At 48.9% G+C, this 12,804-nt stretch overlaps 1 protein-coding gene across 2 annotated transcripts in view; it reads left to right on the top strand.

Annotated features, from left to right (window-relative positions):
- Positions 1–12,804, top strand: part of MDFI (MyoD family inhibitor) — a 39,102-nt gene that overhangs the window by 16,050 nt on the left and 10,248 nt on the right. The window contains exon 3 of one of the 2 annotated variants that reach the window (XM_006025059.3): positions 7,980–8,198. In XM_006025059.3, coding sequence (XP_006025121.1) covers positions 7,980–8,198 — 219 coding nt within the window. Of the gene's footprint in view, positions 1–7,897; positions 8,199–12,804 lie in introns of both variants that reach the window. The other variant, XM_025205803.1, reaches the window with a different exon arrangement.

Raw genomic sequence — 12,804 nt, 5'->3', positions numbered from 1 at the left:
GCTCTTAGGCCAAGGCTGCACTGCAAAGGTACCGTGCAAGACAGCACTGCTAGGCTTGCTCTTTGCTAGCTTCTGAACCAGAAACAGCACAGCTGTGACTATGTGGCATTATGGGTGAGCTAATTAGCCCAGCTGAGTGGCAGTACCAATTAGCCCAGCCATATGCAAATTAGCCCACCTGCTGCACTGCGATGACCCAGCTGCAGTATTTCCATTCCAGGAGCCCCTGATGCGGTAAATCTCTGGTGTAGACACACTTGTAGAGGTGGGACAAAATGGGCGCCAATCTAATCTTGCCTGTTGCATTATCAGATTGTTATTTGGTGACACTAAGAACACAGCAATAGTGAAGCCTCTCCCAACTCTTCCAAACTGGATGTGGACCAAAGAGTCGTTTTCAGGAGCGTCCTCCCTTCACTGTTTCATAAGAACAAACAAACCCACAATAAACCAGGAAGCTAGGAAAGTGGGCCAGCCACCCCCGTGGCTGCTTGATTTGTCTGACGTCCATGGTCATTCTCACTTCCCCCTGAAGTCAAAGCAAGAGTTAAACCCAGTTCACCGAACTGGTGCTGAGTACAGCTTGCCCCGTGCTTGCACTCCGAGCTGAACTGTGCGCTGGGCAGGTTCAGCTAAGCTGACTGCTGACCACTTGCTGACATGGTGCAATTCCCAGTTGCTTGCTCTAGAGATTTTGGATGTGTTGGTTTGTTCGTGCGAGCAAAATACTAGTCCTACAATCATACGCCATTTTAATCTACTCAAGACGAGGCCTAAGCACAAGGCTGCAAATTATGTAGATCCAATGGAAGTTCAGAACCCAAAACACAACTCTCACCGAAACAAATTTCCTCAATTAACTAAACACCATCTTCTACTTGTAGACGGTTTTTTTCATGGCTTGAACTGAAGAAATAGTACAAGGTACCCAGTGAAAGAAATGAAGGTTCATGGGCTATGTGCATCTTCGGTGTTGCCAGAACTCAGTTTTTCTTACATTTTCACAAGTTTTGCAGTGTTTGGTCTTTTGTTCCTTAAAGCCCTAGGAGCTGGAGTCTGGTGATTTCTTGAGAATCTTAGCTGTCATTTTATTTTATTTTATTTTATTATTTTCAAAAAAGCATGTTCCAGGTCTTATTTGTTGCTGCAGAGAAAAGCCAAAAAATCTGATCCCAGGACATCTCAAAGGCTCAGAAACTGAGAGACAAATGAAAAGAACCTGATGTTTTTATCTCTTCTTTTATAGCTTCGTGACCCTTAAGTCTATCTTATAATTTATTGAGGCTTGAATGTTTCTTGCATCCTATTCCTTCTGTGCATATAACAAAATGTGGAGTCCATTTTTCCATGCAGGGTCAGTATTAATATTTGCGTTCAACATATTGAACAATTCTCAGTCAGGAAATTGTGCTGAGTTTGTATTGTTAATGACATGACACAGCTCCATGCCGTTATCCAGTGCATGGACTCAGGGACGCTGTGTAACGTGGAGCAGAAATCTATTGAATATATTGTATGAAATCAATGTCCAGAGCTGGACAGTGGAATTTCTCTCATTTTGGTCCTGATCATGAGGCAGAGAAAGTATTGGAGAGTTAAAAAAAAAAAAAAAAAAAAAAGAGAGAGAGAGAGAGATAGAAAGGGGAAGAGGGAGAAAGGTAAGTTTCTAAAATGGCATTTTCATCAGCAGAATTACCTGGTGATTTGAACTAAAACTGGGCATAAGGAGTCCTGATTCTCCTCTCTGACTCAGTGTCCTGGAGTCATAGAGATACTTCCTGGGATACGGTGAGCCTGGATGCTTCAGCTGTGTGGCATATATGTCTGAGTGTATAACTAGGAAATAAAAAAAGGTTAGGTTTAGGCAGAAGTCAATCCATAATGCCTGATGTTTTGTTAACATGGTATAGCCAACCATGGTACCTGTGATCTGCCCAGTGTCTTCTAACACCTGTTAATCTTGGGTCAGTGATAGCTCTGGACTCCAATGCCAGCTTGACAATGAGCTTCCTCTCAAACCCAGGAGACTTCAGGTCAGGAACAATCTTGTCTCCATCTGCCGTGCTCTGAACTCTCTCCATGTGAGGCAGGGTAGGGAGAGTCACTCAGTGGGCACGTCTACTATGCAATAATTTAAGATATTGCACAGTAACTGAAAATTATTGTGCAGCACAGGCACGTCTACACATGCATGCCCATACTGAGCAGTAACTATGGTGACTTATGCCGACTTGGGCCTAAATTTTGCTACCTGCATCTTGCAGGCATGAAATTTATGCCTGATTAGTTACTGTGCAGTAATGCCCATGTAGACGCCTTACTGCACAGTAACACTGTGTGTGGACTGACTTGGGACTAAATTACTGCACAGTAGACGTGCCCACAGTCCACATACAGAATTACTGAGCTTTAATAGCTGCACGTGTAGATGCCAGCCTAAAAACCTCTTACTGCACAGTAAATGTATGTGTAGATGTGCCCAGTAGGTAGGGCAGTACTCTGGAAGTCAGGGGGCCTCTGTCCTATTCCAAGCCCTGACACTTGCTGTGTGAGACAGGGAAACTCGGTTCTCTCTGTGCTTTTGTCCGCCTTGTCTGTTGACAATGCAGTGTCTTTGGGGAAGGAACAGTTTCTAAAGGGGTTGAAGGTGCTGCCACAATGCAAAGAACAGCCCAAGGGTCAGTCTAAACCGAATCCACTGGGAGTCGAGGGTTGCTCAATACGTGATGCGTCATTCTCTGCTGAATGTTGTGCAAAGGGTTATGGAGTACATACCAGTCCCTAGGGCAATGACAGCATTGCTTGCTTGCAAGGCCTATGCCTTGCTGTACCCACATGGCTAGATACTAATGAACACCTGCTCCAGAAAGGCTTGCTGGGGACCCTTTGCAGATGGGATTCAAATGGCTGCCTCGTTCTGCCATGCTGAAGGGTTTTAGTGGTGCAGTTACATTCCTTGCAGCAGGGGGTCTGAGGGCTGTGCTTGAGGTGGCTGAAATATGTGCTGCTTCTTCCTAGAAGATGGAGAACTCCTAGGGTCCCTCACCAAAGGCATGACTGGAGCCAACTGCTGATGACTTCTGGAAAAATTAAAGGAGGTCTCTTTATCTCACTGGGCCCTCTTGTCAAGTAGGGGCAAGAAGATCTCCCTGCCTTGGCTGCAAAACACTCAGAGATCGTTTTGTGAAAGTCGCTATATAAGCTTTCAGTTGTTAGTTAATACACTGATACTGTTTTCCTGTGGGACTGATTGGATTTGAAAAGCTCACAGTCCCAGCAAGGAAGACCGTGCAGGCCTAGCATCAAAGCAAAACCCACGGCATGAACATGTCTAGTTGTTCCCCCTGCCCTAGTGCCAAGTTCTGACGCACAGGACTGCGATGCAGGGAAATCTTCCTGAGCTCCAGAAAGCGAAGGTGTCCAGCACCCACCTGAGGCTGCTCGTACTGAGAGATGCACTGACCCTGCACCATGACAGCAACTCCTGCTTCTCTTGCTTTCGGTGCTATGGGAGGCTGTGGAAGTGGGGTTGGGCCCCTTCGCTGGCTCACACGCTGTTTGAAACACGGGTGAGCTGGCTCTCGCAAGAGCAGGCAGCTCAAGGGGACAGCAAGGAGCAAGGCTGCGTGCATAACCCAGGGACAAACCAACTTCTCCAAATTTTCTCCTGTTATTTTTGTCTGTTGTTTGGCCGGCTTGTACCAGTGGGAGTTGATCTAATTGCCAGTTTCCTCCCGCCGTTGCTGTGTTTGTCTACAAGACTTCTTGTTGCATACCGTATAATTATATAAGTGAGGTGTCTCTCTGGACAAACGAATAATTAACTGTGTATTAATAGTATACCAGCTGGCAAGCCCTCGCTCCGTGTTATTTGTGCTGTATTGGAGCCTAGGGGGTTTCATTGTGCCAAGCACTGCCCAGACACATTGCAAGCAACAGCCCCTGCCTCATGTACAGCCTAAGCAGACCAAAAGGGCACCTTGTCCCCATTTTGTAATAGTGGACCCGAGGCACAGAAAAGTTGAGTGGCATGACCATGGGTGACTGGAGGCTGCTGTGAACTGTATCTAAATCTTCCGAGTCCTTGTTCACAGCCCTAACCATAAAGCCATCCTTTCTCTCATCTTGTGGTAACCCGCGTCTCAGCTGGAAGACTTCATTTTTCATCTGGCAGGCCTTGTGCTCTAGCCACTTGCACTGGAGAAAATCAGGAAGGAGTCCGCTAAAAATCAGTGCAGTCGCAGCGGTCTGAAACCATGGGATGAGAGGAGAAAACAAGCCCCCCAATTAATTTTATGCGGTAGGCTTTTTTGAGCAGGCATCAGTTCTTATGTACCCGTCTTTTCTTGGAGCTGCCTTGGGTAGTTTAGGGCTTACAGAAAAGTTCGTGAACAGTCCTCCCAGGGCTAGCTCTGGCTCCCTGATATCCAGTGGCATCAAATCACCATTTACTCCCAGATCACGGCACTGCAACTGAGAACCTTATGATCCGCGGTTGACATCAAGGGGGTTTTGCCATTGTTGCTAAGGTGCTTTGGCTCAGACCTATGGACTAAATCCTGAAGGTCCTACTCAGAGCAAACTCCCAGAGGCAGCACAGTTGGGCCCAGGGAAAAGACTGCAGGATTTATCGCTAGACAGCCACTGTTTATTTCCACCCACCCACTGACTTTCTTTCCCTCGTTTCCTCTCTTAAACCAGAATGTGGGCTTTTAAGAGGGCATTAGAATATATTTTCCCCTTCCTACTGGGGTTCAACCCCCCTCACTCATTGCCCCAACTGTATTTTGGTTTTGGATCCGGTATCTCAGTACAAAGTTCAGTAGGAGCTCACAAGCATCTTCTAGCTTTGCATCAAAACCAGATGAGATTGCAATAAAAGCCCCAGAGAATGAAGCTGAGGCCAGTAGAAATTGTTCCAGCAGCCTAAATGATTTCAAAGAGCAGAAGGGTGACTTGTTTTTTTTAACCAATGTATAATATAGAAGTCTGCAGGAGGGAGAAAGTTCTTTGCTAAATTATATTGCGTGGTGCAAAAGCCCTGTAGGAAGATCATTGTTCTCCATTAAACTTTGTAGGGTTGTTTTACTGACTTTCCTGATGTCAGCGTAGAAACCACAAACCAGTCTAAGTTTGCTGGTACCAGGAAAATGGCTGTGAAGCAAATTCCCTAGCACCCCCCTCATCCTCTGCCAAACACAGGAGTGTTTACAGTCTGGAGCTTGCATCCACCTCTGTTTGAAAGTAGGATTTAGTTAGCCCAAAAGGCGTGAGGAGTCTGAGCTGCATTTTGCAGCCAGGTTAGGGTCTCATGTATTTTTGCCTTTCATAACAATAGCGTGCTGACTGCCTCAGTGTTTAAATAACCCCCAGCACCGTAGTCGTGAATAGGGCAGATCCTCACAACTCCCCGGTGAGGCAGGGAAGGGCTGTTTCCCTTCTGCAGGAGCGAGGGGGAAAGCGGCAGGGGAGTTTGGGTGACAGGCCCAAGGTGACAACAGGAGTCTGTAGCAGAGCTGGGAATTGAGCCCATATCTCTTGCATGTTAGGGGAGCGTACTAGCTAATGGACAACCCTCTCACTCTCTGTTGGCTTGCTTGTTCCCTATATTCATGTGCCTGAGGTCCTGCTTTTCTTCCTCTCCCCGGCTCTCCCTTCGGGACCGCTCCATTGCCCCCTGAGGTTGACACACGAGCTGGGGCTGACTCCAGCAGGACTGTGGATCAGGCCCTCAGCCCTCGTGTGGGGCCTCTTGTTATAGCCACTCTAATTATATGTGTGAGGTCTGTCTCCCTTCCTCCCCGTCTGCCTCCTTCTCTGCCTGCTTGCATGTCGGACTCCTTGTTATATTGAGTATAATGATGAGTCCAAGGCCTCTCTCTTCCTCCCCTCTGCCCTTGCCTGCCTGCATGTAGGATCTCTTGTTATAGTCCGTGTAATTATGGGTGTTTGGCCTCGCTCCCTTCTCTAGGGTATAATTTAGTTTTATATAAAGTGCAGTCCCACCCCCGTCGCTCCTGCGCCTCCAACCCCTGTTGTGCAAACTGTTGCTATTCTGAGTGCCAAAATGGGGCTGGCAAGGGGAGGGCAGGAGGTGTGGGGGGAGGCCAGGAGGTGGAGAGGTGGACTGCGAGGCCTGAGGAAGGAAGTGAGGGGAGACTTGGAGAGACTGCATGCTTCTTGGTGCCTTACGGCATCTCGGTGCCCGAGCTCCCCTTCCTGCTGCTGTTCCTCCGTATCGAGAGAGGAGCCTGGAGAGCCTCACCGTTGTCCATAGCCTCTGCCAGCCTGGGGCCCTCTCCCTTCCTGGCACCCCTGGCACAAGTGCCCCATCTCCTTTTCTGAACCAGAACTCATGGTGGAGGTGATATGTTTTATTAGACCAACTAGATTGGAGCACTTCAGTCTCCATGCTCCTCTGTGCTGCTGCTTGAGGCTGCGGGAACAGCAATGCCACGCCTGTCCCAGGAGTGTCTTGTCAGAGCCAGCCGGGACCGTGGCGGTGTGGGCTGCCTGTCACTCAGTGCCCAGTGAGCTCCATCCCGGAGCCCAGCAGTGGAAGCTGCCTCAGTGCGGTGCCCTGCTAATGCCAGCTAACCTTCCTGTGCACATCTTTATGCAAGTCCCCCCAGTCCCTGCCATGGCTGAAACCAGCCATGAAGGGACTGTGATGCAATCTTAATACAGTGCTGCAAGCTTCCACACTGCAGTGCCCTGTCCTGGCTGGCTGGACCCCCTGTCTGTGTCAGCAGTGACCTGTAAGGACATGAGCTTCTTCCTTACAGTGCCCTGAGATCCAGGCTGGACGTGATCCTACCTGCACAGCAGTGCCCTGTCCATGCCCAGCTGGGACTCTAGTGCCATGTGTGTGAAAATGCCATGTATTTCTCTCCATGTACTTTAGTGGGAAGCAAACAATATGGCCAATTTTATCCCAGGCCACTATGTAGCTCGGGAACAGCTTGTTGCTTTTCACAAAGTAGCCAACCAGACCTCAAAGCTTATGCCTGTTTTGAATTTGTAAGTCTTCAGAAACACACCGACCCGCCCAGGTTTTCACTTTCTAGCATTAGAAAATTGCAAAGTTTTTAGTTTTTTAGAGAAATAGGCCATTTTCAGCAAAAAAAACAAACAAACCCAAAAACTGAATTTTTGTCTGTGCTTGAGTGCAACTGGCTCCTTTATTTAAATACAAAATCTGAAAGCCGGGGAGGGGGCATGTTCAAAATTATTATCACCAGGGATCCTGGTTTTGTCTGATCAGAGAATTTTGGATTTTTTTTTTAATTAACCCTCCTCCATCCTCTTTTTTTTGTGATTAAAAAAAAACAACCCCCGAATCCACATTCTTCTGTGATTAAAACAAAATGCCATATCAATCCAAATAATACATAGTGGCATTTTGTTTTAATCTCAGAAGAATGTGGATTTGGGGTTGGTTTGTTTTTTAATCAGAGGATTTTGGAATATTTTTTTATCAGAGAAAACCAGGATCCCTGATTCTCACTAATTGTTTGTATGTGGCAGCACCTCTGAGCTATCATCTGGATCAGGACCGCCATGGTGCTAGGTGCTGTACAAAAACAGAGCTAAATGATGGCTTCAGGAAGCTCAAAAGGGCTTAAATCTGCTCCCAGCAAAGCCAAAGGGAGTTTTACTGTTGACTGTAAAAGGCACAAAGTTAGACCCTTGCTGAGTGCTTTGAAAATGACTCTTGAAGAAACATGTCTGCGGTTGGGGTGAATTGGCATAGCTCCCTTGGCTTTGCTGGAGCAGGGCCCATTCATACCAGTGGAGGGTTAGGGGAGAGATCTTCTTGGATAAGGAAATGGTTTGTTGTCAGTATTAAGCACAGCCTTGGAGCCAGCTGATCCCATTGCCCTCTGTACTGTGGAAGGGTGATCGAGACGGACGGGATGAAGGGCAAGTGCGGCACCGAGGAGCGGAAGCTGATGCTGCCTCCCTGCCATCTCTTGCAGACCAAGATGAGCCCTCGCACCCTTCCTCCACGCAGAATCCAGCGGTAGCAGCTCCTCCGGCCTGCCCCACCCCAGCCCTTCACCCTCAGAGCCTCGCCACGGATGAGAAGCAGAAACCATCAGAAGACGATGAGCCCCCGAAACGCCTGGCGAATGGAACGGCACCCGCCAAGCCTGAGGCCAAATCTGAATTCAAGGTCACTCCCAAAGCTGTGACACGTAAGTCCCTGCTGGCTGGGGTGGGAGCGGTGAGGGTGGTCGGGCTCCTACAGAACTTCTCCCCTCCACCGTGGCTAGAAGGAAACCCTGAAGTATTTAGGGCAGAGGTTGCCGTTGTCTTGAAGAGCCTAGTGCAGTGGGGCTCCGGTCCCTGGCTGGGGCTTGCAGTTGCTATAGTAATACATAAGATGAATAAAAATAATAATTCTAGCAAGAGTAGGCAAGCCCTCCCCTCTCCTCCTCTTTACATTAGAGTCCCACTCCCATGCAAAAGCAAATGTATTTCTATCCATTACTCCACCGCTGGCAGTAATCCTGCTGGCAGAAGTAGGTGTTGCATCCAATGATGGGGTAATTACTGCTGAAGTTGTCTGTCGTGTTAACGTGATGTGCTGAAGTCATACACAGGGCTGTCTGGAGAGAGAACCTAGATACACACCTTTAGCTGAAATGCATGGGGCATTGAGAGCTTTATGGCAGACAGAAAGGGAAGAGGTTTTTGCTCATGTTAAAAAATCTCCGTCCTAAACCAACCTGTAGATGAGTTACTCAACTAGGGGTTCGGGCCTGGAGACCAAGGAGAATGAGCAGCCTGCAGGAATGGTGGGCATAGGACTCAAGTGCTTCTTGGCTGACAGCCCCAAAGGCAGCAAAAATGCAGAGGGGCTGAGGATCTGCAATTTCAAAGTGATGTCCACTGAGAAATGGGGCCTGTCCTTTGAGTGGTCCTGTTTGCATAGCATAAATTGGGATTTTAACGCATCCATGGTACAGCTCAGCTGGAAGTAGCAATGAAAGAAGCCAGGGTTGCAGATAGGTCTTCAGAGGCATGTTAGCATAATGACCCCTGGTCTGAAAAGGCTCAGCAAGGAAAGTGTCAGAGGATTCCCTGCCTGTGGATGCTCATGCTTCTGCTGAAGCAACCCCATCATTGCACTATGACAGGGCAGACCACCAGCTCTCATCTTGAGAGCACCAGCAAGGGGCTTGTAGCTGATCAGGAAATCCATCCTTTCCCTGCTCTTGGACCCCATCTCTGGCCCTCCAACCCCAGGAGCTTGCTCTGAACCAGCCCCTTTTATTGAATACTTCACTAGGCTCACTCCTTCCAGGGGGCATGAAAGGGATTGGAAAGAAGGGGGAGGCTCTAAGTGAGCTCCCTGAAGCTCATGTGGTAGAAAAGATCCAATAAAAGGAAGAGCAGCCAGGGAAAGACGAGTGAAATGTGACTGATCCTGATGGATGGGCCCGGACGGGAGTACGTGGAGGTAGGAGAGCATTGATTTCCTGTGCTGTAGCTCGCAGGCCTTGCAGGCATCTGTGAGCTGGGCAGCTTGCCCACAGACATTCTGCACCTATGAGTCATTCCACAGTCATGCTGCACCCTGCGTGGAGAGCAGACTCGTAGCAGCCATGCTGCTCATGGCTACGTTGCCCTCCTCTCCATGGAGCCATTGGCCTGTGACGCCGCATGTGCGTCAGCCCCAGCTCTGCTCCCCCCCACGTGGCTTACCTGGAGAGCGAGTTCCCAAGGGAACGCAGTCATCTGGGGTGACGGTAAAACAAGTGCAGATCTCCAGCTAGGGATAGGGCTAATCTGGTGTCAGGCTTCAGGGCATCATCTGATCGCAGCAGGCGGGAGGAAGGGAAATAATCCCCAAATGATGCAACGCGTGTTAAGTGTGTTGGGAGGAAACGTGGCCTTCCTCTTAACATCACGCTTCAGGCACCGCTGGTTGGATGGAGCAATGATCTTAGATAATCCCGCAGCCCCCATAACTGCGATATCTGAGCCCTTGGTCTTTAATGGATCCATGTGTCCTGCTCACTAGGAGATAGGGAGGGAGATGCTCTTGTCCTCAGCCTGCATATGTGGAGAATCTCACCTCAAATGACTTGTCCAAAGGCACACCGGGAATCTGTAGCAAAGCAAAGGATAGCATGCGTAACCCAGGTCTCTTATTGACTGCCTCACTGCTGAGCTGACCTTCCTCTCTGACCTAATTTACCCTCCTCCACCTGTGTCCCTTATTTTGCTGCTCTGTCGGGGTGTCTCAGAACCCATCAGGGTGGACCTGTGAGCAGACATTTGCATTTATCGCATGGAGGTTAACTGCAGCAAGGCCTGTTTTACTAGATGCTGCAATTACAGTGTCACCACCACCCCACTCTGCTATCCAAGGTATATAGCTGTTTCTGCAATTAGAATAATACCCGCAATATCTCCATTGGGATGGCAAAGGTTGGTGAGCATGGACAATGCGTGCTAATAGCTGGCCAAGCCGTCGTCAAAACGCTCTCGCCTTGAAGAGGCCAGTCTTTTCTTAAGAGTCACATGAGGCTGAGCTGCAAGGATCTTCAGATCTTCCAGATGTGGGGCTGAATTTTCAGCAGGGCTCACAGTCAAACTCCCCAAGTTACACAACTTGCTTTAAAAAAATGCCCAGCAGACAAGGTGCTGCACTTCCTAGCAAACTAGCAGGACATGTCAGCAGGAGAGCAGCTGGGAGTTCTTGCAAATGTGACCCCTGTGGCGTGCAGTTTCATTGTGTATGTTCATGTGTTTGATGCGCTGTGGATTGCATAAAAGGGAGGTGATACGGCCTGTTCTGGTATCTAGGTAGGGGGTGGCAGCTGTATGTTTGCAGTGTCAGCCCTTGCAGGGAAGGCAGAAAGCAGGGAAGCTGGTGAGGAGGCCTTGATGTTGTGTCATCCTTCCATGGCCTCCATTTCACCCAAGCACTATTTACTGAGTCACTAGCATGACCTTTAGCAAAGCTACTGATTGTTCCTGAAATCCAGTCTTAGCAGGGTGAAATACTGCCGTGGTCAGATCTTCCATCCACTCGGAGTTTCTGGTGACATTGAGAGAACTGAATCAGGACTGGACAAATGCTTTCATATTGGTGCTGGGGTCTGCTCCACCCTCTCTCCTGCATGCAGGTAAAGATCAAGGGGCTGGCCTCTTCCAGTCATTAAGGCTAGGGACAGACGTTCAAAAAGCCTGAGTTGATTCAGTCTCTGCAGGTTAGTCTAACTTGGCTAGACTAAATCAGTTTGTAATCGCCAAGACATCCCAGAAATGCAGGCACACGCCTGCAGTGGCTTGGACTAAAAGCTGGGAGGCGCTAGAGCAGCCCTCCCTTCCCTTCTTCAGTGCTGAGCTGAGGAAGGCACTCTGATTAGGGAGGGGTTCCTTCGCCTCCTGACAATCCCAGTAGGGAAACTGTTAACACAGTGTTTATCACCCCTAACTCAGTGTTTATCACCCCATTAAGAAAACAACAGAGGGACATTACCAGCTACCTGGTGATTCTCCCTCTGTCCCATCTGCCATAGCACGGACCGTAGCCAGCATGTGGTCTGCTAGCTAATGCTGAGGCACATCTGTGTAAGGCAGAGGGGATGAGGAGGGGAGTGGGGGGACCAGGGAAAAGCCAGGCCGATGCCTGCAGTCTCTGCTGAGCTGCAGCCAGGGAGCAGAGGGAGAGGCCAGCCCTGCTGTGGAGCGGAGAGCCCCATCCAGCCCAGAGAGCATGCCGGGATGCTGGAGGAGTCTGGCTTAACTTAAACCAGCCAGCAAGGAGTCTGAGAAAGATGTTGCGTAAACCGGTTTGACCCAAATCAGTTAAGTCTGATACCACATTCAACTGAGTTTATCTCAAATCAGTTTCAGCCATTTTCAAACTGATTTATGTGCACCAAACATCGGTTCTGTTACAGGTTTAAACCAGTTTCTGATCACTTAAACTGGTTTATGTGTAATGTCTGTCCCTAGCCTAAAAATCCGGGCAATTTCTCCCGCTGGTCTTTTAAGCCACTTCAAACTGGTTAACTGCATTCTGACACCCTTATATTTCCAATTGGATACATGGTCCTTCATTCCTTCCTGAACTAAACTGTTATGTGGTGCTCCAGGCTGTTAAATAGCTGCTGCATTCTGTCAGAGGGCAAAGGAACCCATTCTTGTATCTCCTTTTGAGTGTGTTGGGAGCCTCTGAATTGAAAGTTGCCCCTAAAAACATAAGATATTTTTCCTGACTCAGATAGGAGGCTCTGGCCTGGTTTCCTTGCTTCTCCTCTGCCGTGGAGAATGATTTTGATTTACAAGCGGTTTCACCCAAGGAATGCAAAGAAACAGAGACAGCCAAGCCCCGTGCCCCAGGTGCTCTTGTGGCTCCTGTCATTTAAGAAAACATCCAAGAGCCAAAGTGGCAGAATATTTGTGCTGAGCACCTGGGGGAGCATGCCTGAAATTCCTGCTCTGTGCTTCTGATTTCCTCTCTGCAGTGCAGGGCAGGCTCCTATGCTCGACGAGCCTTTCTTTTATCAGACTTAAGTGAGTGGGGTTTTAAAAGCCTGGCTTACCGGTATCCTACTGGCCTACGGAGTACTTAGGTTTACCTGCCCCACAACTGTGCTGGAGCTCACTGCATCCGCTTACAGAAAGGCAATGGGGTCATTTCCCCAGAAGCGGGTGAACGAAGATGGCTGCATTGTGGGCGGGCTGGTGGGTAAGGCACAGCATTTGCACTCGGAAGACCCAAATTCAATTCCTGGATCTGCCCCAAGCCTGCTGTGGTTTAGGGCAGATCACTTCTCATTT

Source organism: Alligator sinensis, unplaced genomic scaffold, assembly GCF_000455745.1.
Source record: "Alligator sinensis unplaced genomic scaffold, ASM45574v1 scaffold872_2, whole genome shotgun sequence".
In the NCBI taxonomy this organism is placed as follows: Eukaryota; Metazoa; Chordata; order Crocodylia; family Alligatoridae; genus Alligator; species Alligator sinensis.
The sequence above is the reverse complement of the archived record's forward strand: the minus strand, read 5'-3'. Positions and strand labels throughout refer to the sequence as shown.